Source organism: Silurus meridionalis, chromosome 13, assembly GCF_014805685.1.
Source record: "Silurus meridionalis isolate SWU-2019-XX chromosome 13, ASM1480568v1, whole genome shotgun sequence".
In the NCBI taxonomy this organism is placed as follows: Eukaryota; Metazoa; Chordata; class Actinopteri; order Siluriformes; family Siluridae; genus Silurus; species Silurus meridionalis.
The window spans coordinates 14559159-14586067 of record NC_060896.1 but is presented as its reverse complement, the minus strand read 5'-3'; the positions used below and the strand labels follow the sequence as shown (position 1 = coordinate 14586067).

At 38.4% G+C, this 26909-nt stretch overlaps 1 protein-coding gene across 1 annotated transcript; it reads left to right on the top strand.

Annotated features, from left to right (window-relative positions):
• pard6a (par-6 family cell polarity regulator alpha) lies at window positions 1–25806 on the top strand. The gene is made up of 3 exons (XM_046864611.1): window positions 1–277; window positions 3690–3912; window positions 22463–25806. The coding sequence occupies exons 1-3, from the start codon at window positions 215–217 to the stop codon at window positions 23302–23304; spliced, it is 1128 nt and encodes a 375-aa protein (XP_046720567.1). The 5' UTR covers window positions 1–214; the 3' UTR covers window positions 23305–25806.
• Window positions 25807–26909: the final 1103 nt, after the last annotated feature.

Genomic DNA, 26909 nt, shown 5'->3' with positions numbered 1-26909 from the left:
GACGTCATTATTGTTGGGAGCACGTTAAGCCCCGCCCACAATCGGCGACGCTCTAACGCGCGAGCCTGTGGGGTTTTTTTGCACGGCGGTGGATTGCGGAGTTTGACGGATCGTGTTCGGGCTCGCGCGTGTTAATGCGCCTAACAGGAGGCAGCTGAGTCGGGCAGTGGCTACTCGGGTCAGATCTTTCCCCCCTCAATCGCGGGAAATAAACATGTCGAGGAATCAGAGGACGCCGCAGAAAAACACGGACAGTGTGGTCGAGGTAAAGAGCAAAGTAAGTCTCATCATTCATTATTATTTCGTGTGCTGTTCAATCCATGGGAGATTGATGATGATGATGATGATGATGATGCGGCTTTCACAGATGACCCCCTGGTGCAAGCAGGGTCTAGTAGTAGCGGTGTAGTCAGTCCAGGATGGGAAACGCTGATGGTGCTGATTGTGATGGTGCGTGTTGACAAGTGAGATGCGCGACACGAGCCAGTCAGCCTTATTCCCACTAACACTGGGGTTTTCTTCTCAGCTGCCGGACTGAATCGACTGTTCGGTTTCCAAAAAAATTGCAGTCTGCTCCATTCTAACCTCCTTCCCTTTTCCCTAACAAAATCTAAGAAATAATGTGCATGTAAACGCCCAATCTGGAAACACCGGTTTAGCTGAGATGCAGTGCAGTTGTGGTGCAGTGGGAGAAAGATCTCCTGTAGACGCATGATGAGGAGATGGACCTTCAAGAACAGACAGCACTCAGGCAGTAAACAATAGTTTATCCATCTGTCTTAAACATGTCTATACTGTTTTATTTCAATCAAGATCTTCATCTTTGAGTTCTCATAGGTTTTGTTTATGTTTATCTCAAATTCCCATAATATCAGCAGTATATCTTTTTTTTTTCTTCAACCTTCTAATAAAAACACCTGACGTGTAAATAAATTGGAACTGTTTGTTGTGTGATGTCCCACGCCTTTTTTTTTCTTTCTTTATAAAAAACTTGCTTTATAGGTATTATTGGTTATATGATTATTTACGTTTTATTTAGGAAATTTACGATTCACCTCTGGCGACACACACAAACACTCTGTCGTCATGGTTGTTTGCTGTGTTTGTGTTCTGCTCAGTGCGAGCATTTAAGGGAAAGCAGACCCACACTACTGTTCCTCTAAATCTTAAAGGAATGTAAGACAAGTGTGTTGCGGTATTGTGTTAAAGCTAAGAATGGCGCTAAAAAAGAAAAAAAAGACTCCTTCTAAGTCTTGAAATAAGAGGCTCCGTTTTGCCCGAGACCACTTCAATTAGGTGAGGAAGTTGGATCTGGAGACGGCTGAATGGAGTAAACAGACTAAAAGCCTGGAAGCAGGCCTGGGCTTTGTGGTGTTGCCTCAGCTAATGGTTGTGCTTTTCATAGTACTCAAGCAGTGGACTTTCTCTTTTGCTCCAGCAGCCATGGTTCATCAGTGGTTAAGAGCCCCTGAGTTTTTGAGTTATGCACTATGGATCGTACTCTGCCTCGCTTGTCATGATGGACAAAAAATGGACGAGTATTGCTAACCAGTCTCTCACCTTCACACTCGCCCATCCTCCTCCGCTCACTCACGAGGGAAGAATTTCGAGCGAAATCAAACTGTGGAGGATTTCATGTGCAGCTCCTTAATGAGTCAAACTCCATGTTAAATGTTAAACTGGTTTGTGTCAGCTTGGGTGCTATATCGCACTGACATCACGCTCTCTTTCCTTTCATTAGTCATGGCAGGGTCTTTATTTAGATTTACCTAAAGATTATTTCAAATGTTTATTGTGAACCTGTATAGGAGTCGTCGCACAGGGCTACTTTCAATACACTTTGCATGTTGGGTTTTTGTTGCCAGGTACAATGTATTTTTAGTAGTCGAGTTTATTCCTTATGGAATTTCTGTACTTTGTGATATAACTCAAAATTCATACAACATGCAGTTTCTAAGTAATAAAACAAACTTTTAAAGAAGCTGGATATGTTTGAAATGATTTAAACATGAAAATGATGTATGACCAAAAATAAATGTGTGGTAAATATAGTCATTCCTGCCTGACAAAAGTCAGCGAAAGATAAAGTACACTGAAGTACACATCGATAGTCGTAATCAAACTATTTGTGAACAGGGGAATGTGAGCAGAAAAGAGAAGAGTTGGTTTCTGTAAGCCTCCACCACCAACACCTTTCCCCTGCCATCACAGTATCAGTTAAACGTGACTGCGCTTTGTGAATGGATTTTGTAAAGGATCTTTTCTTACTCTGCTTGAAATCATGTTAATAACTTTCAGTATCATCATGCCGCCTGTCGTTTGTTTTTTTACACCATGCTGCGTAGAACATTCACATACCTTTGTGTGTATGTGGAAGTTCTGTCGGTTTACTCCCTATAAAACCAGCAAAACAGGAGAGGAACTCCTCAGATGAAGTCCCTCAGCCCTCTGTGTGTTGTGATGTTCATCTTTTTGATGTCCTTTATTTATCTGTATGAGAACCAGACTGACCCCCAGTCAGTTCTCTTCCATTTCAGCGGTTACTTTAATGTCTCCTGTAGTGCAGAAAGTGCAGCAACCTTTATTTTGTCATCAATACAGTATATTACAACACAGGCAGTCCACACAGCTTGTTAAGTCAAGGTTCAGAGTCAAGATGATACTGGTGGAGCGAAAAGGGATGAGAGTTTACAGTGGTACAAGCTTCTGATCAGTAACCATGGGGCCATCAATGGCTTCACTGCAGCAGGAGAGCTAGTCTGTGTGCGTGTGTGTGTGTGTGTGTGTGTCTGTGTGCGTGTTCGTGTGCGTGTCTGTGTGTCTGTGTGTCTGTGTGTGTGTGTGTCTGTGTGTGTCTGTGTCTGTGTGTGTGTGTCTGTGTCTGTCTGTGTGTCTGTGTGTCTGTGTGTGTCAGTGTGTGTCAGTGTGTCTGAATGTGTCTGTGTATGTGTGTGTGTGTGTGTATCTGTCTGTGTGTGTGTGTGTGTGTGTGTGTGTGTGTGTGTGTGTGTGTGTGTGTATGTTTATGCCCTCAATTTCAGAAATTGTACTAATTTCACTATTATACTAATCAATAAAAGACTCATCTCTGAATAAATCACATTTCATAAACATTTTGCCGGACTGTTTTTAAAAGGTATGTGATTGTTTAGCATAAAAATAATATTTAATGATCCATTTCAATCATCCTTCACTGAGAAAATAACATATTATATGGCCAGTGCATAACCACCTTTTCTTTTATTAATTTGATTTAGACTAAAAAAATACTCAACTTTCTGCTGAAAAAGGTTATATATTCTGTACTTCCACTCTAAGTTTCCATTCCATTCTCTTATATATTTCATTTTTATTTAACTTTCACCCAATGACGACTTGCAAATTGGAACTTTGACATGTAAACATGTTATTCTGCAAATGTGTATCATGTCCTTGATGTGTTAAGAAGCGCTATGCAGGCGCCATCCTATCTTGTTTGGTCTATCTTGATATGATTAGTACCCAGAGATGTTTTTAAGCAGTGTGTTTTTAGAGAACAGACCAGACAAAAGAACAAAAATATTTCACAGACATAAACATAAATAATTAAACTATATAACTTTTTTACTTTTTTTGTGCACATTCAGTAAATTTCATTGAATTCTACAACCCGACTTCTAAAAGTTTGGCAATTGTGTTTCTTGCTGTAGTTTGAAGCAGAATATCGCCGATTTGCGCTACAGAGGAACGGCACCGTCAGCTTCCAGGAGTTTTACCGGCTGCTGCAGAATGTGCATCACATTCCAGGTGTTGATGTGCTACTGGGCTACGCTGACGTCCATGGAGACCTGCTTCCCATCAACAATGACGACAACTTCCACAAAGCGCTGTCTTCCGCCAATCCTCTGCTGAGGATTATCATTCAGAAGAGAGGTAAGGATTAGGACTGGATGTATAAAACGAATGGTGAATTCTACTACACTAATTTACCAAGAGTCTATTCCTGTGAAAAACGTATTTAAATAAACTTATACCACAGGCAGCCATGGGTGAGAGTCTAAAAGAACAAACATGATTGTGCATTGTGGGTTTGCATGGGAAGGATGTGATTCCTCTGTCCTTTGTCAACAGTGGTGGACAGTAACGAAGTAAATGTAATTCGTACTGTATTTAAGTTGTTTTTTCACGTATCTGTACTTTACTGAAGTATTTCCGTTTGGGGAGACTTTTACTTTCACGTCACCACATTTCAATGTCAAATATCGTATTTTTTACTCAACTACATTTCACGAAATTAGTCGTTCCTTTTTTATTTATGAGTGAATAAAAACTTAACTGGTCAATCTCGCAGCAAGCCACCAATCAGGGTAGAGCATCTTGCCCGGGGAAGTCACGCGGCGTCCAAAAAATGATCGTCATTTTTATATATTTTATTTTTTTTACCACTCATTTGCACGGTTGTGTCAATAGTTATATCATGTCACGGTAAATGAAGCTGGTGGAGAATATCCCTCACTCATACACTCAGAAAGGAGAGGCAGGGGTTGGGTGATGTCTCGTCAGTAAGGAGAGCTGAACCCAAATTAAAATTATGGTTGACAAAAAAAATGGCTAAACCTCAGGAGAACAATTCAGACAAAATAGTGAAGAAGTAGGGAAGAACACGTGCAAAAGATAAAGGTGTGTATGCATTATGAGGATAGTGGAGGCAAATGCATTTGATGAAACAGGTTAATAACTGTTTATCACCATTATAACACTAGTATAACACAGGTTATATTGTGTTGGCTGCTATGCTTTTACATATTTAGAATATATAGAAATACAATATTTCTTTTAGCTTAACATGCATTATAATTTATAGTATGTAGTTTATCATAATGTGTGTAGCATCAAAACAATTACAGCCTCACTATTCTAGTTGGATTGTAGTTAAACAGCACTTATTGATTTGGTTAACTTTAATTAAGATGATGTCATAAAGGTTTTCTGTGATTGTACTGAAAAGCTCCTGAACTGAGTTCAATAAGGGGAATCTCCAGTGCAGCTTAATAGGCTCAATTAAAAGACATATATTATAAGCATATAGATGTTGTATGTATCTTATGGCTACAATTAGCCAAAAGATACCCCATAGACCATAGTTTTATGGTTCTTGGTTCAGAGAGTTTAATAAATCGTGCAAAATGGCGTGAATTTAGTTGTGCAATAAATGCATTTAGGGTTGGAGCTCTCAGAAATGTCTCCAAATTTGTGGTCTGCTCAGAGAACATGTCTTACTCATCCAGTGATGGAAGCTGAAGCAGAAAGGAGCTTTTCAAAGCTAAAAAGCTAGAAAGCTAGAAAAGCTAAAATGTCTTTTCACATAAACTGAGTTGATTAGGTAAAGAGTCTTGTGTTTAAAATGATAATAGGAGCATTATAGCCATAATAAATCATAGTATTTGGATACTTAAGTACATTTGAAGGCAAATACTTTTGTGCGTTTACTGGAGTAACATTTTACGTACTGTATCTCTTCTTTTCCTCAAGTACCTGCTTTGTGTACTTTGTCCACCACTGCCTGTCAATGAATCTTGCCTGTGAGCTCATTTATGCAAAAGAGGGTAAATATTGCTTTCCTCTATGAGTGTTCTATTGACCTTTGGGGCAACATTAGCAGCTGTGTAATGTGGTGGCTGGCTTTATGTACCTTGGAGGAGGCATAGGCCAACATGGACGTTAGCTGTCGTAGAAAAGGGATAACCAGCTAATGAGTGGATATAATCCAACTGGGAGAAAGTTGGGGATTAAAAGTTGTCCTTGACTGTGCTGAAGTAATGTTTTGGATTGTGAATCCTCATGGACAAAGTTTAAAGAAGTCACATGTACGAGTTAGTCTTAGCTAACAAAGTTATTCATTTTCTAAATGAGTATATTATTAGTACTTATCATTGCACTGTGCTGTTGTAAGATATAATAGTGATGATGAGGATGTTGTTTTGAAGAGGAAGAGGGAATGGTGATGAGGTTGGATCAGAGGTAGTTTGTGCCAGTCAGATCCATCTCAGGCATAAGTTTGGCTCTGGGCCAGATCAGAGGAATGCTGATAGCTGTGTAAGAACACATCTCTCTCTCTCTCTCTCTCTCTCTCTCTCTCTCTCTCTCTCTCACACTCACACTCACACTCACACGCACACACACACACACACACACACACACACACACACACACACACACACACACACACACACACACACACACACACATATATTTTCCATTACTGTAGAGGTCACAGTCAGTGATTCTGATCAAACTTCAATTTGCAGTATAACAGTCCTAAAATCACGTTGCTTTTATCTGGTTTTCCTGCTTAGATTAAGGTTTCTATAAAACCATTTAAATGACTCGTTTTCCTCCCAATTTAATCATCATCAATTCCCATCCACTAGCTAGTTTTCCCTATTACATGGCAACTTTAAAGACACATGAAGTGCTGTACACTTCTATACAAGCGCTAACTCATTTGCTGTGGCACTGTCAAACTCTTGATTACTTAAGGATTGCAAATGCTTTTCTGCTAGAACTGGAAAAATGCGTTTGAGAATGTACACAAGCACCCAGGAGTATGCTAGGAATATATTTCACTATAATGATCTCCCCAATAATCTTTATGATCCCTAAACAAAACATGTTTTCACAATTACGCCCCCATGACAATTTCTCGTTTATATACTTTAGAGTGTTATGTCTCAGTGGCTCAGTTACTGTAATGATGATCTCTTTAGTGACTGTGTGGCTGTTTACTATCAGTGAGGGACTTTTAAGAGAAAATGACTGTGTGTAGAGCTGAAAATAAAGTCTTGCTCTGTCGCCCCAGTCACTCTCATCACATTTCACAGAATGTTTGATGGACCATGACCAAGAGAGGCTTTATTATGTCCAGTGCCTTATTAGACTGTGTGTAGTGGAAGAAAAAGATCATTGTGTGTGTGTGCGTGTGCATGTGTGTGCGTGTGCATGTGTGTGTGTGTGTGTCATTGAAGGACATAGAGCAAGATTTTGTGAGTCCTACTAACTGTTCTGAGTGAAAGGTTATCGCTGGTTCAGCATTATGGCCTAGCTCTCAACACACACACACACACACACTCACATTTGGATGAACTCAGAAAGCACAAGCAGCTGGATTGTCGCAGTAAATGAAAGGAAGGGTGAAACCTAGCAAGGTGTGGTGCTTTGTTTTGGTCTCAGATGGTGAAGGCAGGTCTGGGTGGGGGAATTTGTCTCAGAAAAGTGGGGCAACAACTGTAGTTAATGAAAAGCTGCTGCTGTTCTGGATTTCATTAATCATTGCTTTTCTGTTACGCATACTAAACATACACGGACCAAATTGTATGAACACCTGACCATTTTGAACATTTTGAGCATTTAGTCCCTATTTGCTGTTATTATAACCCCCACTCTTCTGGGAAGATGTTCCACTAGATTTCGGAGTGTGGAGATTTGTGCTCATTCAGCCATAATAGTGTTAGAAACGTCAGGCTGAGGTTGAGGAGGACTGGAGTGCAGTAAGTCATCTCAAAGCTCAGAGCTCCATAACAGGCCACTCAAGATTTTCTACTTCAACCCATGTAAACCATATCTCCATGAATCTCACTTTGTGTACAGGGGCATCATGCTGGAATAGGTTTGGGTGTGCTAGATTAATTAAAGGAAACATTTTATATGCAATATGCATAACATACATAGACATGGATATAAAAGACGTAATATACAATTGTGCGCCTCCAACTTTGTGGGGAAAAACACATGGTTGGAAAAGTCAGGTGTCCCAGTGGTTTTGTCTATAGTGTTTATATTTTTTACTTCCTATAGTCCCGTATGATAAGCTGAAACATTCAGTGCCTTTGACCTGTGAGCTCTCTGTGCCTAATCACACGAGCAGCTTGTGGTCATCTGGCACAACTTTTAGTTTGGCTCGTCTGTATAGAAGAGAGAAAGAAGTGCAGGGAGACAGTCATTTTTATGCACTTATTATAAACATAAGTTAACTCACAAATCGAACTCATTATACTTGCTTTGAAGGACAGAGGCTTATTCATTAGTGTCCTTGTTTATTGTAGCGCCCAAGGCCCACCTGCTCATGCTGACTCAGAACAGAACATTTTTAATTCTGACAGTTCTGTGGATGAAATCATTCAACATGCCAATTAAACACCTCTTCATCACTCGTATACTAAGTTGTCTCACACACACACACACACACACACACACACACACACACACACACACACACACCATAAAATATACATTGGTTTAGCTCCTATTAGTATTTATTATGATTTGTTTATTTTAAAAGTGCTACAGGGTTTAGGTACGTGATTGCTATTATCAAGAATCAGGAGAAGAATCTATCTAAAGCAGAATAAACTTGGATTAGATCTATCCATTACGTATCAGATAGCAGTATTTCTCTGTTTTTATTCTATTAATTTATTTGCTTTTAAATCTGTTTAATAAAACTGAGTTTTATTTAATAAAACCTTTTCCCTAAAGCACCTTGTTGCAGCAGCGAAGCCCTTGTATGGAGCACAATCATTGACTGATTATCCTTTTATGTCCTCCATGAGATAACATTGCACTATTTTTGCTGTACTGGACATTTTTTTAAAAACAATTTCTGCTACTCTAGCACAAGTTCCTATTTGCATGCTGGTGAGTCCTTCTTAATTCTTCATGCTCTAACTTTTCTGAGTTCCTATGGTAACAAATGCTTGCACAGAAGGTTGTATAGCTTCCATTTGAGATATATATATATATATATATATATATATATATATATATATATATATATATATATATAGTAGAATTTATAGTAGAATTTATAGATCACACATCGTATAGTTATCATCTTTGCATAGTTGTGGCAAAAGAGGAATCATTTGGACAATGGAATTTTTTAATCACTACCTGCCACACCACCGACACCTACTGTGTTCCGAGATGACAATGAATGGCAGGACATTAAAGGAGTCATAATTTTTACTGAGCTCTCCATGACTGAGTGTGTGCAGTGTGCGTGGGTCACTTTTAGGAATGTAAATGGTGATTTTTTTTAAAGGCGTATACAGTAGTAGGTGTTGTTGAAATGTAGAACATCACAAAGGAAACATAACAGGAATTGTAAACTGGCCAGACAAGTTCTAAAGAATTTTTTAAAAAGCACTCATGTTTCACGATGGCAGGAAATGTCAGATTCTGCGTAGAGGCACAAACTTGACTTACAGGAAATATTATAATACAGTGATTGTTTGAGCTTGCATTTTTACATGATAATCCTTTTTGCAGTGATCGAATGTGTGATTAGCCACGACTCACACTTGATGTGTAACACTTTGTGTTAACACTTGTGCTTTTGGTCATCACTTTGTGTGAGCAGCCAGTGGATTTAGTCGTGGCTTTCACACTGTCTGCCACTTGTATCCGGATGATTGATGGAAGTTTTACCTTGTAGTACACTCATCACTTGTCTGTTCAACTGTTTTATACCTATATTTTTGTTTACTCATTTGTTAAGTTATTTTGAATAAAGAAATGTGCCAGAGGAATGAATTGTAAATGGGATTAGCTGAATTTGTATTAAATAACTCCAGTCCTATTTCTGGCTTGCTTGTTACAAATGTCATTTTATACCCGATTGCTTTAAAGATGCTTTGTGACAATGTCCATTGTCCTTAAATTGAATATGTCCAGACCGAATATTCAGTCACCTGATACCTTTATTTGATTTTTTCCAAAAATACTTCTTAGCCACCAGCCTTCACTGAAAGAAGCCATTAAGTGGCACAAACTGTTTTGTGATATCATTATCATTCCAGACTACAAGCAGTGACACATTACTGATCTGATGTGGTGGCTGGGATCATCAGTAATCCCTGCTTATTTATTCCACACCCACTTTCTCTCCCTCACCCCAGCTCTCTCTCTCTCTCTCTCTCTCTCTCTCTCTCTCTCTCTCTATAGGGACATTAGAGATATTTCCCTAAGTGAAACTGAGAGGAGATTGATGGTGCTTTTAGTGTGAGCTCATTCAGCATAGTGGTGAGACAATTGCGGGCGGAGCATAATGTTATTCTCATGGCAGACGGGGATCAGCAGGGCACAGAGGCCGCTACGCTACAGCCAAATTAAAGAGATATGCTATAAAGTTTTGTATATACATGCTAAGATTAGTGTCGTGCCAAAAGGGTTTTGGCTGCACTGATCATTTGTTGTAGCCAAGCCAGAGGCTAAATCTTAATCTGCTTCACCTTTATACATTAATGGTATATAAGAAATCTGTTCTCATAAACATTAAAGCTTAAACTGTACAAACGAAAGTCTGTACAGTGGATCTACAGAGGTTTCCTTAAATTTGTGTGTACAAGCCAAAGTGACTCCATCAGTACATTTGTGTTGGTAACTACGTGTACATGCTTGTATGTGTGTGTATGTAATACGGCTAGTAGACAGATAGTAGACTAATGTGTTTTTCTTTAAAAACACAAGTGAAAATATTTGGTAGCATTTTCAGCACTAATGATTTACTGTAGTGTCTGTAACATGTAGGTTCTTACAAAAAACAAGAAGTTTGACATGTTTCCATTTACTGATAAAGAAGTATAAATCATGTTTATGATGGAGCATCACTTATAATGGACGTCTGTTGTGAAATCCGTTTAGTAAAGTTAGGAATGCAGGATTATATGGTGTCCATTTTAAATTAAAACCATTAAGCATAGTTTGCGTGTAAGAATAGAACATTCAGAGGAAATGTGTGAGCCTGCAGTGATAAGTCCTGTGTGATTGAAAAAGTGTATATAAGTGCATCCATGGCAGTGTAATCTACTTTACATGTTTAACATTTTATTTGATCATTATGCCCCTATAAATCTGAATATTTTTTAATAAGGTGTGGAGACGAATTAAGGCATTCAGACTATGAGACACTTTTCTCAAGCTTTATTTCATGACCTGAAAATACCTGTCCCACAGTCAGCATTGTATTGTTTAATGAGTGAGAAACAGAAACCAGTTGCATTACACCATATTGGAATATAATTAATAAAATTACTTTTTACGACAACTGCTAGACTGATGAATATAAACATATGGAATCAGTGGTATTGTGTGTTGGATCTCTTAATCTTAATGTGAAAAATATTTTGAAGCTGTTCCATTCAAATCATTAACTGGAGAATATGTAGTGAATATGATGTTCCCACAACATATTAAGTTACACACTTTGTGGTTGTACCTTGTGGCCACAACATAATTTGTACATTAAAAGCCACTCTGTTATAATAGAGGCTTAATATAGTTTGGTCAGCTTCTATATTTTTTTCTAATTGTAGTTCTTTTTTAAAGCTTTGAGTGACTGCTGTACTTTGCTATTATTACAAACCCCATGCAGGACACGGAGTATTAAAATTCAAGCTATTCTAAGAGCGCATTGGTTCTGTTCCTTCCTGCTGCCATTTTCTCCCGACTAAACTTGTTGTGCAAGTTTTACATAGAAAAGCAATAAAAAAAAAAAAAATATATATATATATATATATATATATATATATATATATATATATATATATATATATATATATAATCACATATCCTTCACTCAAGTTAAAGTAAAGAAGTTTGGGCTCTGATGTATTTAAGTAAAAGTAGCCATTACTACTACCTGTTTTACTTTCGTGCTGGTAACTGGACTTTAAATCGTATTAATATATTAATAAAAAATAATTTCAAATGTTGTTATTTAATGAATATATCCACGCTAAAAATCCACCATATAGAACACAAGCAGAGAAAAGATGATGATGATCAGGTGATCAGGAATGTCTCTATTCTCTGTCATGTTTACATCACTGACTCCTTCTGTCTCATCCACGTTAGCTAGACTTCTTGTTGCCTTCTGCCTTGCCCGTTGTTAGCTCCGTAGACTACCCTAAGTCTGTGGTGTGTAGAAACCAGGAAATGATACACCAGTGGTAGATTGAAAAAGTCACACAATGACAAGAAACAGGTTGATGGGCTGAAAACGGCGCGCAATAAAAAGAACACATATTGATCACGTCACCCAATAGGTTAAAACTAAAGTAACAAATCTGTTTTGAAAATGTAAGAAGTAGAAAGTACAGATATTTGTGTAAAAATGAAATAAGTGAAAGTAAAATGTGTGAAAAATTAATAGTAAAGTCAAATACCATAAAAATCTACTTAAGTACAGTAACAAAGTATTTGTACTTAATTACTTCCCACCATGGTTACGTTATTGTTTGTTTGTTTTATTGAAGTTTATTAGTTATTTTCCAGATTTGAATGCTTTTTGGAGATATATATATATATATATATAGATAGATAGATAGATAGATAGATAGATAGATAGATAGATAGATAGATAGATAGATAGATAGATAGATATATAGATATATAGATATATATATAAAGAGAGAGAGAGAGAGAGAGAGAGAGAGAGAGAGAGTGTTCTTACTTATTGTTTAACGATTATATTCTCCCTATTCCGACAGTATGATAAGATTGATATTTGAGAATGATGAAATCGTACAGGCACAAGAAGAAAAAAAGGTGTTATTGCAAGTGTATGATTTCAGCAGTGTTTAAAGATTATTGCTTGCCACGTGGTATGAGAAGATCTCATTCAGTCTGACCTGAAACAATCCAAAATTCTACGCCAGGTTGAACAGTGAAGATGATAAAAGAATCTGTTCTGCTTACATCATCATTCAGTGTGATGAGAAAATAGGGGGTCACTCAAATCCAATCCAATCTTGTGTTATACTAGTATCAGTGTTATGCCTGTTGGAGAAGGTGGAGAAGATGAGATTGAGGCTGGGCAAAGAGGTCAACATGGAACTCCATTGTGAGCTTAAAGTTATGTGAATGTTGTTTTTCTGTTTATTAGGGTGAGTGGTAAAGTTGTAATTCACTGTGTACAGGAACAGACATGTAGGCTTAGTAATGTGAGCGAGCAATTTTCTCAAGCATATACATTTCCTTTTGAGTTTCAAATCATCCTGTGCTGTCCTATTATTGGTGGCTTTAGACAAGAGTCATAGCAGTAGTTAAAGTACATTGTTGAATTCATGATTTTGTCACCTGTCTGTTTACATCACATTATGGGTCCTTAGACCCCCCCAGTCTCAACCCTCGCTTATGTATAACTTTCTGTGACCACAAAATTAGGCTGAATAACAGTGTTAAACTAGCTTTACTGCAGCATTGAAAGAAAGTTTAAGGGAGATTGGGATCATATATTTAGACAGCGAAATACTGCTCAAGATGAAAACGAAACACAGAAGATGCAGAAAAGGAGAAATTTTTAGACCAGAAAGGTGTGGAATGAGAGCGAAAGCGTGGCAGAGCTCAGCATCTGTTGTGCAGGTGTATGTTCTTGGCTAACTCAGTCTCTTTCTCTCTCTCTCTCTCTCTCTCTCTCTCTCTCTCTTCCCCTGTATTCGTGCCATGTCAGATGATCAGACAGAGCACCTGGCACATGAGAACACAGACTGCATGTTTTACAGTTCTGCTACTCCACATTCTCCATTTTTTCTCTCAGCTAACCTGATATCTTGGTGATGAAATACATTTGCTCCTCTTCCACATATACCAAAACATTGTTGTCCTCAGGTGCCTCTGCTACGAGCTGCATGAGGTTCCATGTTTGCAGGCGACAAGGCACCGCATTGCCAAAACAATGAGCAAGCCAGTCACAGAGCAGAAAGGGTATGTAAGGTGACCGGGCTGCCTGCTGCACAGGTGCATGTATCTGAGCACAAATTGCTATGACAACCATGCTAATACAAAACACTGTTAAGGTAAAAGCACTGGAGGGGGTAGCAGGGGGAAAAAACAAGTATGATATGTAAGAGAAAGAGTGAAACAGATGACAGGAGTCTATTCTGAAACCTCTCCTGGATAAACTGGTTCAGGCTAATTTTAGATTGGATTTTAGACCGCATTGCCTGCGCGCACATCACTGCTCACTGTGACGCACATTTTTCATCAGAGTCGGGGCTTTTTCTGAATGAGGTCTGTGGAATCTTTAGGGAAATAAGGGAAGCTGGAGTGATTATGCCCAGGTCTCTGTAAAAGTGTCTCCAGCCTCTGTTCATCTCTCCTCCTCCCTCTTCATACCTAAATCCGGAATACAGCGTGGGCAGCGAATGGGTGAGGGACAGTGCAGTGGACGAAGACTGGAAACAGACATGCTGTTTCACAATGTGAGGGTGTGGACTTCACTGTATGCTGAAAATGAGAAGAATGCTTATTTTGCTTGCCAGCTGTTCATTTGCAGATTAGGAGAAACATTCATACTCTATACATTTACCTGCTGGGAGCTGTTTCCGGATCACTCATGCTCTCTTTATAGGATGACAAGTCTGAATGGTTGCAGCAGGACAGAAAGAGAGAGAAGTGGGAAAGGAGAACCTCAGCTTTACCTGTTTAACCTCAACGGAGGAAGAAAACTTGTCACAGAGGAAGTTTTTTATTTGTGCATGTGCATTTGATTGTTCAAGCTTTTTGAAAGAAAAAACCAGTAAGGAAATTTTTAAATAGGAAGTATAAAGTAGTGTATGACGAAGGGTTAGGTGACTATCAGGAGGCAGGGTGTTGTTACATGTGTCTCTATTCCAGGCCTTCAGAACTGGCCTTCATTAGCCTCTGATAATCCTGAACAAAGCTGCACTTGTGCATTCCCCACAGACTTGTTTATGCACACACACACACACACACACACACACACACACACACACACACACACACACATGCTGTCTGCAGGGCCTGCATCTTATCTGGTCGTCTTTAATTAACTTACGCAAAGCCAAATGTGTCTTGTGTGCTGCTGATATATGGACATTTTTCTTACATATGTGACTTGGCTGGTAAGGCAAGGAGGATTAGAGAGGGGGGGTTGCCTTAGTGACCATATGGCCAAGCATCAGTCTCCAGATGGCTGTAACACAGTGTGAGGTCATAGACTCAGGACCAGACACGTGAAGGAGTGTGTGCACGTGTGTGCATGGCATACTGTAAACGGCCACACCCTGACAGAGAGGGTTTCTTACAGCAGATCAGTTTCAAATAATTGAGAATGAAAAACATATTTAAAAGCAATCTATTTGCATTGCTGCCAAGGAAACCCTATCACATTAATTCTTTTAAATATTTTGGCCAGAAAGCTGGTCGAATACGGTCCCGATACACCTGCACCATAACATCATGAAAATCAAGATGAGCAAAAACACGGACTGACTGCAGACTAAGATTAAAAAATTTACTCTAGCACCAATGTTTTACACACTGCCCTTTTCTTATATATGCGCGCACACACACATACACACACACACACACACACACACACACACACACACACACACACACACACACAAGAAAACGTTGTTATCAGATGTATTTCTTCTTTTTAAACTTAAATCTGACACACAAGGGCATTTTTATGTGTTGGCTCCTGTATAATAAATGTAATGTGATTCATTGCTAGAAGCAACAGAGATAGACAGAGAGACTTCAGTGCTATCAGGAACTTCTTACCAGCAGCATCAGATGTCTCTATTATAGCCGGCACTAACAACAAGTCGGTGAGAGCCATCCAGCTGATCTCCACTTGCATGCCTGTAATTATTGATGTGCTGGATGATGGTTTCACGGATCACATTGGATATAGAAGGAATACCTTATCTAAACTCATGCTCTGCAGACCAGGCCAATATTAGGTGACGTTCAAAAAGAAGGCAGCCTTATAGGATTAATTGTGATGAATAATTACTAATGTTCTGTTATTAATGACATTCATTCAGGCTGGCCCATAGTTAAGCCTCTTATATATGCCTCGGCGTATCCCATTACAGACAAATTGGCATTCGATATTTCAGTATCAGTGTAATGCAGAAGATAACAGCAGCAGGCAGAGACGTATAAAGGGTATATTTCATTAGTGAATTAGGGGATGAACAGTTCAGTAAAGTATCAGCGTATTTTCATGTCGGGAAACTTTACTTCAGTACATCTTTATGTGTAATCTCTGACTTTTTACTTTATTACATATCAGAAAAACATGCTGTTCCTTGCTACATATATTTCATGAAATCATAAGCTGTGGGAAGACCCCAAAACGCTGTTCTCGTGAGAGTTTCTGCAGGTCAAGGGTACATTTGCTGTGTGCCTGTAACAGTAGAAAGCTCTCTCCTTAAAAAAAAGGTATGATGTGCAGTTCTCATAGATAACTACTTTTACATTTGACACTTAAAGTACTTTGTTACATTTCAAGTACTTTTACTGCAGTGATATTTAAGCACAGGATTTGTACTTTTACTCAGCACATGTCCACTGCTGCAAACTATAGATATACAGACCAGATGAAATCTGCCTTCAAACAGTTCCTATCAGACAAAGAAGAAGAGCGTTGTGTGCAACAGTCTAACTAAAGTACTTTGAAGATGTCATACACACACAACATACTGATTTTTCTGATTGTACTGCCTTATTCTGGCTCAAAATTGGATAACGTCATCCCAGTCCTGTCCAGTGAAGTACAAAGCAGAAGTTCTACTAATTATGAACTGTCTCTCATGTTTCACTTATCCTTCATATGGTACACAAATGTAATAATATGATGTTAATATCAGGATTGCAGTGGTAATGTTAATAATAACCTGAACTAGAACCTGAACTAGAGTTTGTACCTCATATATATATTTATATAGTACCCTGTAACTCTCTGTGTGAAAATTCACTCTAAAAAAACTAGTATAGTAATCTATATAAACAGCATGTGATCTTCAATGGTGCCCCAAAGGGTTGAGTTTAAACTCAAGAAATTCAACTCCCACCTTCAATTGGGCACACTGATCATTTTTCACGTTTCTTAGCAGTTTTTGTTAAAGATTCGGCTTTCATGCTAATGTCAACATCAATGCCATCATGCCTGCTGATTGCTAACTAGACAAATATTACTATTTACTATCAGCATAATTGTGCTGGGAATGTTCTATGTACCATGAGAGCAGCAAATAAATGCTGATTTCTTACAGGAAGAACAAAAACGCTAAACTGACCGTAAAATTAGCACCAGATTTATCAGATATTTGATTATAAACATATTTAATCTGTTCTGGGGTGCGGGTTTCTCTTAAGTAGCATAATTGTATGACTGGGGGATTTTATTATTACCATTAGTAGACTTTTAGCATATGAATGGTAAGACCAAGGCGGAATGGAGCGCTTTATTTAATTATATTTCAATTTATTCAGCACACACTACTTACTGTTAAACCAGCATTTCAAAGAGACGCATACTATGTGGTTGTTGAGCTTTGAACAATAAGATAGAGTAGATCTATGCAGTGATGGACTGGTGTCATGTTTAGTGGTGGCAGGATAAGCCCCAGATCCTCCAGCTCCCTGAATGGGATAAAGCTGAATCGATGAATATAAGCAAGAGCACAGTATATTATACTTTATCTTGAGATGATTTCAAATTGAATCTTACTCTTATATTAATATGAATCTCGATAATTGCTTTACTGGCACTGGCGCATGGCAGTGAAATGGCAATCTAACTTTTTTCCCTTTTAATCCATCAGCCTCCTGGTCACCCTGATATATGACTCTGCAATAACTTTCCACTGGTCTCTGAGTCAATAAAACTCACTCGCTTGCCATAACACTTATGAGGTGTTAACATTCATCAATAAGCTACATTATACTAGCATAACATATTGCTCAGAGGTAGAACCTCTAAATAAATATGGTACTATATCTACAATAATACACCCAACCCATTCACTGGTTACCCAAAATCAAATCTGATCTTCAAATTACTTTCTTTCAGTAGCAGGCTTGCTACGACCATGACATTCAAGACTAAAATAGTCCTCAATGTTTTGACCTTTCTTCTATCATCAAACATATTTCCATAGTGCAGGCTGTCTGATTTTATTCCCAAAATGCCAGAGTAGAACCCCAGAGAAAGGAGGAGGTATTCAGGAAAGGCTTTCTATAACTTTCTAATCCTGAGAGCACTGTTCAAAAAATCCCTGCACTGTCTGTGCCCTCGGGTTTCGCATACCTGCCATTCATTGTTTATATTGTTACATTTTTCCCCTAGATTTTTGGTATGGTGGATGACCTTTGATAGTGATCATTTCCAATTTCTTTTTTTGAAGTTTTGTTTCCTTATTGCTTGAACAATTCAAATAGATCCGTCCTATGAGTGTTTGTTGATTACAGTGCTGGTCTTGTATACACTTCCCTGTACAGAAAAGTAGATTTCACAGACACAAAAATCAAAAGGAAGGTTGTCTGTTCTGAGGTATTGTGGGATTGAGGTAATACTGTGGTAAGTTCTGACATTCTAGACAGAAGTAATTTGATAAAAGCCCCAGTTATGTTGTTGGATACTTGTTCAGAATTACTAAATCAAAGTGTTTTTGGAGGCATTTTCTGAACGGAAGGTAGCATCCTGACCTCTAGCTGATTGCACATATGCTCTCTGATAATAAAGCAAGGTTGATGGAGTGGTGGGCTCCATGATATGTAATGTCCTGTTATTATTATGAGGTCTAAATAGAAAGCAGCAGAGCAGATGTGGAAAGTACCTGGTTCATTAAGGACATTAGAGTATGCAGACTGAATTTGTGTGTGCGATTTGTAAATTGTTTTTAGGTAATTTCATGTTTTCGATAAAATTATTTCACCATTCATTTCATTTCCATCAGATTTACTAAAGTAAACAAAATAAAGAACCGCAGATCCCTGCCTAATCTGTTCTGGGTGCGGGTTTCTCTTAAGTAGCATAATTGTATGACTGGGGGATTTTATTATTACCATTAGTAGACTTTTAGCATATGAATGGTAAGACCAAGGCGGAATGGAGCGCTTTATTTAATTATATTTCAATTTATTCAGCACACACTACTTACTGTTAAACCAGCATTTCAAAGAGACGCATACTATGTGGTTGTTGAGCTTTGAACAATAAGATAGAGTAGATCTATGCAGTGATGGACTGGTGTCATGTTTAGTGGTGGCAGGATAAGCCCCAGATCCTCCAGCTCCCTGAATGGGATAAAGCTGAATCGATGAATATAAGCAAGAGCACAGTATATTATACTTTATCTTGAGATGATTTCAAATTGAATCTTACTCTTATATTAATATGAATCTCGATAATTGCTTTACTGGCACTGGCGCATGGCAGTGAAATGGCAATCTAACTTTTTTCCCTTTTAATCCATCAGCCTCCTGGTCACCCTGATATATGACTCTGCAATAACTTTCCACTGGTCTCTGAGTCAATAAAACTCACTCGCTTGCCATAACACTTATGAGGTGTTAACATTCATCAATAAGCTACATTATACTAGCATAACATATTGCTCAGAGGTAGAACCTCTAAATAAATATGGTACTATATCTACAATAATACACCCAACCCATTCACTGGTTACCCAAAATCAAATCTGATCTTCAAATTACTTTCTTTCAGTAGCAGGCTTGTTACGACCATGACATTCAAGACTAAAATAGTCCTCAATGTTTTGACCTTTCTTCTATCATCAAACATATTTCCATAGTGCAGGCTGTCTGATTTTATTCCCAAAATGCCAGAGTAGAACCCCAGAGAAAGGAGGAGGTATTCAGGAAAGGCTTTCTATAACTTTCTAATCCTGAGAGCACTGTTCAAAAAATCCCTGCACTGTCTGTGCCCTCGGGTTTCGCATACCTGCCATTCATTGTTTATATTGTTACATTTTTCCCCTAGATTTTTGGTATGGTGGATGACCTTTGATAGTGATCATTTCCAATTTCTTTTTTTGAAGTTTTGTTTCCTTATTGCTTGAACAATTCAAATAGATCCGTCCTATGAGTGTTTGTTGATTACAGTGCTGGTCTTGTATACACTTCCCTGTACAGAAAAGTAGATTTCACAGACACAAAAATCAAAAGGAAGGTTGTCTGTTCTGAGGTATTGTGGGATTGAGGTAATACTGTGGTAAGTTCTGACATTCTAGACAGAAGTAATTTGATAAAAGCCCCAGTTATGTTGTTGGATACTTGTTCAGAATTACTAAATCAAAGTGTTTTTGGAGGCATTTTCTGAACGGAAGGTAGCATCCTGACCTCTAGCTGATTGCACATATGCTCTCTGATAATAAAGCAAGGTTGATGGAGTGGTGGGCTCCATGATATGTAATGTCCTGTTATTATTATGAGGTCTAAATAGAAAGCAGCAGAGCAGATGTGGAAAGTACCTGGTTCATTAAGGACATTAGAGTATGCAGACTGAATTTGTGTGTGCGATTTGTAAATTGTTTTTAGGTAATTTCATGTTTTCGATAAAATTATTTCACCATTCATTTCATTTCCATCAGATTTACTAAAGTAAACAAAATAAAGAACCGCAGATCCCCTGCCTAGTCTGTTCAGTCCCCTGGGGGTCCTCAGTCCCACTGCTCTATGCATTAGCTCGGTGGTAGATCACATCACTACCTCAATTAGCATAATGTTTACTACGGAAAGTGTGATCACACCCACAGCCACACAACTTTTGCACAATCAGTAATCACAAAAGAGCTTTTTGTCTGTATTTGCCTCTCTGAGCTCATGAAGAGTGGCATGACGCATCGGACTCCCTACAGTCCCCAAGGCATCTCACCTCCCCACTGTTACCCCCCTGTCTGGCTGGACGAGACTCCCTCCTTCCCTTCCTCCAGGCCTGCGCAGCTTTAATAACACATACTGCTCTCGTCTCTGTGGGAGTCTACGCTCTCACTCTAATGGAGGGAGACATGCAGCCCAAGGCTTTTGCTATGTGCAGAGCATAGAATATAAGTGCAGACTTGCAAGTCACTTGAATTCACACCAGGCAATATGTTTGTATGTTTTAAGTTCATTGTAAAATGTTAATGTCTGTGAAAATTGTGCAATGCCAATAATTAGGATATAATTCTATAGTTATAAATGTGTGAGCAGTGACTGAACGAGGGACAAATGTGTCCATGTGTGGTTTTTTTTGTTGTTTTTTATTTTATAGAATTGAAAAAGAATTTACACAACATACATGCATGAAGGAGAGGACTAGTTTTGAGTGTCCCAGTATAGAGATATATCCTATACTCCCCGTTGTTTTTGCTATAATTAATGCATCACCCAGGGCAGATATTGATGAATATGTGCCCCCTGTGTGGGGACATATGTTGCTTCTTATTAAATTGAGGGTCAGGAAGGTCAGACTGTGACTCGCTGGGTTTGCCCATTACTTTAACCCATACTTACCAGATTAGATTTGAACAGCGCTTTGCTAATGAATTAAGTACACAATACCCTAGTACAGGCCCCTTCATGGTTTGTGGACTGACATCTTAATGAATCTAAACATGGTTCACGTGTTCATACCAAATGTTTTCGGTTCCGTACACGCATGTGTACGGAACTTTATGTTTTGCATTTCTTTTCCTAACTGTACCGAAATTGAACTTAACCGTGACCTAAAAACTGTGGTACGTACCGAACTGTGAATTTTGTGTACCGTTACACTTCTACTAAATGCCCATGTGAGATTTAGACAGAGCTACTCTTTGTGCAGTATGAAATATAATTAATGATTAGATGTTTAAAAAACTCAAAACTCATTTGTTGGATTATGCTTCCTACCGAGTTGTGCCTGAAAACAAATGCAAATATTAACATGATCATAGAGACAGATTGGAAAGCAGCCATCGGAACGTGATCAAATCAAAGCAAACATTTCCTCTTGACAGGAATGATTTTGTAGCACCTAAAAGATTTAATGGTAGTTAGTTTTGATATGTTTGGTGTTAAACCTATATACTGAGAATAAACACAAACTTCAACACACAGCTTACTGAGTTAGTCCCCCTTCTGAAACAAGGAGTAACAAACGTACAGGTTTTTTTTTTTTCTATTTTACAGTGGGTTGTAATATTTATAGAAGTTTTGCATCTCCTCAAAGGATTCCTATTCAGCATTAAAAAAAGAGTATTTCAAACAAGTCGTCTTACAGGTCTGAAGGTCCGACAACTCACGCTGATCAATGGATTTAAATAGATATGAGTGACTGAGACAGATTTATTGTGATCACCAAACCTCATCCATCCAATCATCCATCTGCCTTGTCATTATCATAGTGTGTTGTGTTCCTTTACCCTGGTATTTCCCTTAACATTAGCGATGTTTGCATTGATGTTTCTAGACATAAAAAAACCAGAATGCAATAGATTTAGCTAAGTCATGATGAATAGATTAGGTCTCCATATACACATTTAGCCTGAAGTAATTGTACTAGTTGATGAAGCTGCAGCATCTCAAAATGAACCCCTTCTGTGCCTAACTCACACAGATAAAAGTAATGCTTAATTTTTATTTGGCAATTAACCAATTTCTCTCTCTTCTTGACCCACAGACGTGGACGAGCCTGTGGTATTTGGCACAAACTCTCTGCAGAGAAGAAAAAAAGGTCTGAGGGTCATCCAACAGAAGAGCAAAGCAGGTCTGTTGATCGGCCTCCCACAGGACTTCCGCCAGATCTCTTCCATCATCGATGTGGACATCCTGCCCGAGACACACCGTCGTGTGCGCCTGCACAAGCATGGTACCCACAAACCTCTGGGCTTCTATATTCGTGATGGCGTGAGTGTTCGGGTCACGTCACAGGGTGTGGAGAAAGTGCCGGGTGTCTTCATCTCGCGTCTCGTTAAGGGCGGCCTGGCTGAGAGCACCGGATTGCTCGGGGTCAACGATGAGATCCTAGAAGTCAATGGCATTGATGTGGCTGGCAAGTCACTGGACCAGGTTACAGATATGATGGTGGCCAACAGCCACAACCTGATAGTGACGGTCAAGCCAGCCAATCAGCGCAACAATGTGGTGCACAAATCAAAAACCTCAGCTGGCAACAATTCTGCCAGCTCAGGAGGATCCATGCTTTCGCAGGACTCCATTCCCAGTCCTGCCTCTCAAACTGTTAGCCAATACAGTAACAGCAACAGCGTGATGGAAGGGGACAGCGATGAAGATGAATCCGACCTCATTATTGAGAGTGACAACCTGCCTGCCTATACGTCACATCATCTGACCAATGGAAATGGCATTGTTTCTCCGCTGGCTTCTTATGGGCAGAGGCCTTTCCCTCAGAGCGTCTCATTGCCTAGTACCAGCTCTATGAGCTCGCACACCAGCAGCCCCAATAAAACAAGCAGCAGCCAAGAAAGCATGAGAGAGGATGGCAACTTCATCACATTGTGAAACACCTCATCATAATCTTTCTTATCATATCATACAGAACACACTCATACACGTTTTTATGCACAACTTAAACAAAGTGAAGGCTAAATGTTTTATGGTACTGTACCTTCTTTCACAAAACATCGAGATGATGTTGAGCTCCCTAAGAACTCGCCCCACCAGTTGTTGTGGGGGTGTGAGCATAGTGGAGATGATGAGGGGGAAACCTCAGTGTGTGCACATCACCTCATGGAAGTGCCTTATGGACTTACGGTGTAATTTTTATCGAATAAACGAACAAAGAATCATTCAGCAAATGTACATTGTGCCACAGCGATAAAGGACCCGAAACTAGCACACACACTAACACAGTCTCTTCATGGTGATGTTTCTTGCCTTGATGCCTAGTCTGATCTCCACCTGCACTATAGTAGTGAACTCTGCAGAGACCCTGGAATGTTTGTCTGATGCTTCCTGCATGTCAGAATGACATAGTAGCATTGGTAAGAATGATGAAGAATTTAATAATGCACATGTAATTGAACTGTACTGATCCATGATGTACGCGTTATGAATTTATGATTTGTGTGATTTTGGGCTCCAGAAAATTCTGTTAGGTCATCTTTAAAGTATCACTGACACATTTGGAGTACATTCTGGTTGTGGCTTTAGTATTTCCTTCTACACTAAAGGAACTAGCAGTCTGCCTTTCATCATCCAATTTCTTCTGAAACCATGCCTTTGCTGTGGGTAATGGCGGGTGGCTTTTGCTGTGACAAAATTCAGCCTTACAAATCTGTCCTGTGTTTTAAGTTTCATCTTTTAAATACACACCAAATGTTGCCTAGTGAATTGCAGTAAAAAAAAAAGGAAGAGGAACAATACAATAATCTGACAGGAGGAAATGGCAGATCCAGTCATAATGACATCTGAAAGTGAAGTTCCCTTCCTATCCTCCCATGCCATCGGATTCCATTCATTCACGCTGCCCGTTTTCACGTAGCTCTCCTCCTAAACTCGTGTTTTTATGCATTAAAATTCAGCATCTGCCTAGTTTTATTTGAAGTGTTTCAGAAGCTATGAGATGCTGTCTTTCTCAGTCTGCCTCCCCAGACCTGTCTCACCACAAGCTGCTTATAGTGTTATGAACCCAGGGAAAGCTGCTTGGCCCCAGACTCGGGTAGCCTGTCTGCTTTTGAAGCTGGCTGCCTATATTCGCCCGCCTGGGGTTGTTATCCATTCTCCCTAGAAATATATCAATAATAGATGTTTTACTCGCACTGAGAGGTGCCTCGGAGAGAGAGGGGGCCTTGACCTCTTGTGGACCCAGCTGTCTGCGTGCTGTCTCATGTGTTTGTGTTTTTAAAAAAAAAAAAAGAAAGAAAGAAAGAAATTCCTTTAATGTTTGTAAAGGCTAAAATTAATCCTGACTGTAGAGCTGGTTCATACAGCCCTCTCCTTGTTTGTGTGTGTTTTGTGTGTAAAATGAGAAAAACCCGATTCCAAATGACTTCTAGGATACCGTCAAGGAAGGAGACTGGAGGAGGAACTCGACTAAATGGAGCTGGATCAAAAATTTTAACTTTTCACCAAACTATGTTTTTGCAATGATTTCAGAAAAAGTCGACGAAACGTGGCCAGCAAAAACATATCGTATGCCAAAGGGTTTAGAAACCTGTGGATTGGTGTGTTTCTGGCAGGTGTAGCTTAAATCACTGGAGGATTCTTTATTTCCACCTCATCTTTTTTTTTTCCCTTTCCACTCTGTCACGTTAAAGTCGATTTAAGCAGGTCTTCAGCTGAACCGGGTCTGTTTTGACAAACCCAGACACAACGTCTGCGAAACACCTCTGACTCACTGGGACAGCTGGAGCGAACATGAACTAGAAGATGGACGAAATTGAAGTCAAAGGGCATTAAGTAGGGATTGGACAGCTGGAAGGATATTTTTGGGAGGTGGAGATTTGCCATCCTAGTCTGATTAGGTTATTTAAGAGGATTTATTTTTAGCAGGATTTGTTTCAAAATGCACTGGTTATTATTTCTGAACCGCAGTATGAAAACATTCACATATTTCTCTCTTCTCTCTCTCTCTCTCTCTTTTGCTCTCTCTCTCTAATCACTATCTAAAGATATGAATGGCACACAAATTGGAATAACAGCCACCATAAAAATAAAAAAAAGACCATAAACCTAATTTTTTTATGTATGTAAATGTATATGTATATATAAATTAGGAAATGGACAATTTTGTAAACTGGGAGCCCTTTTTTATGAAAAAGAGCAGTATATATACAGTAAATGTGTAAAATATGGAAAGTATTTTTCTTATTCTTGTACTTTTGTATGTATATTGGAATCCAGGAGAAGACGTTTCTATTTCTTTTGCGTGCGAGGAAGCAAACGAAAATCTGAAGAAATCTATGATTTTTATTATAATCAGATGGGTGGAGGTGTATCATACTGTGAATGCAAATATGCGAATTTTAAATTGTTCTATGGAAATAAAAGTATTCAAAACAATCCATGTTTTTTTTTCTTTCAATACTATTTTAAATATTTTTTGTCAAGATTTGTCTATAAATTTATCACACTAATGTGTTAAACAGAAATATGAAACCATATGAAGCAGAATATGCCAATATCCAGATTCCATTTCCCAACACTTATGATTACTTATGTTTATCAGTTACGTGATAAAAAGCATTTTTGAACACGGTGTTCATATCAATTGCACTCTAGATCATAAGATTTTCCTGAAACTCTGTGTGTTGTCACGCAGTTATGTTTTAATATACAACATTATGACATCTGGAAAAAATGCAGGTGATAACAGGTGTTATGGAGCCTGAATATAACATTTGCCTCATGTGTGGGTAGAAGTGAGCAAGCGTTCAGTGTCTCATAATTGCATTTGGGCTCTTATTGATTCTAAACAGTTTAATCCGAATACAATTGAGATTGTTGATAAAATTAAGAGTAACTAGCAAGTTTGCTTAATTAAAACTAAACTGAAGCAAATCCAATAACAGACTAAAAAATAGGAACCAGATTCAGTTCATTATGTACAGCTTGTGTTGATGGCTTATCGGGAAGAAAAACTTTATATAAAGTAAAGTGCTGCAATAGCTTTAAGATGGCGAAAAGCAAATAAAGAATGGAGGCAAAAAAAGTGTACAAAGCATTCTTTTTTACGCAACTTTTTTACACAGCCTTTCCTCTTTTAATAAAAAAAAAACTCTTTGGCCCCCTCTACTGTTGATCCTTGGAAGAAGACATTAGTAGCGTTATAATTTATACCATGGATGTTTCTTGTATATTTTATCTGTATTTTGTTCTAGAACGACCTTTTAAAATGTAACCTCAAAATATCTTAAATTGTGTGCTAAATAATTGACAATTACACTTTTTTCAAATGAGTATTAACATCAAATCAAATTTTATTTGTCACATACCCATACATACAGGGTACGACATGCAGTGAAATGAAGACTCATAAATAAAGTATAAAAACTATATAAAATAAAATATAAGAATATATATATATAAGAATATATATATAAGAATATATATATATATATATATATATATATATATATATATATATATATATATATATATATATA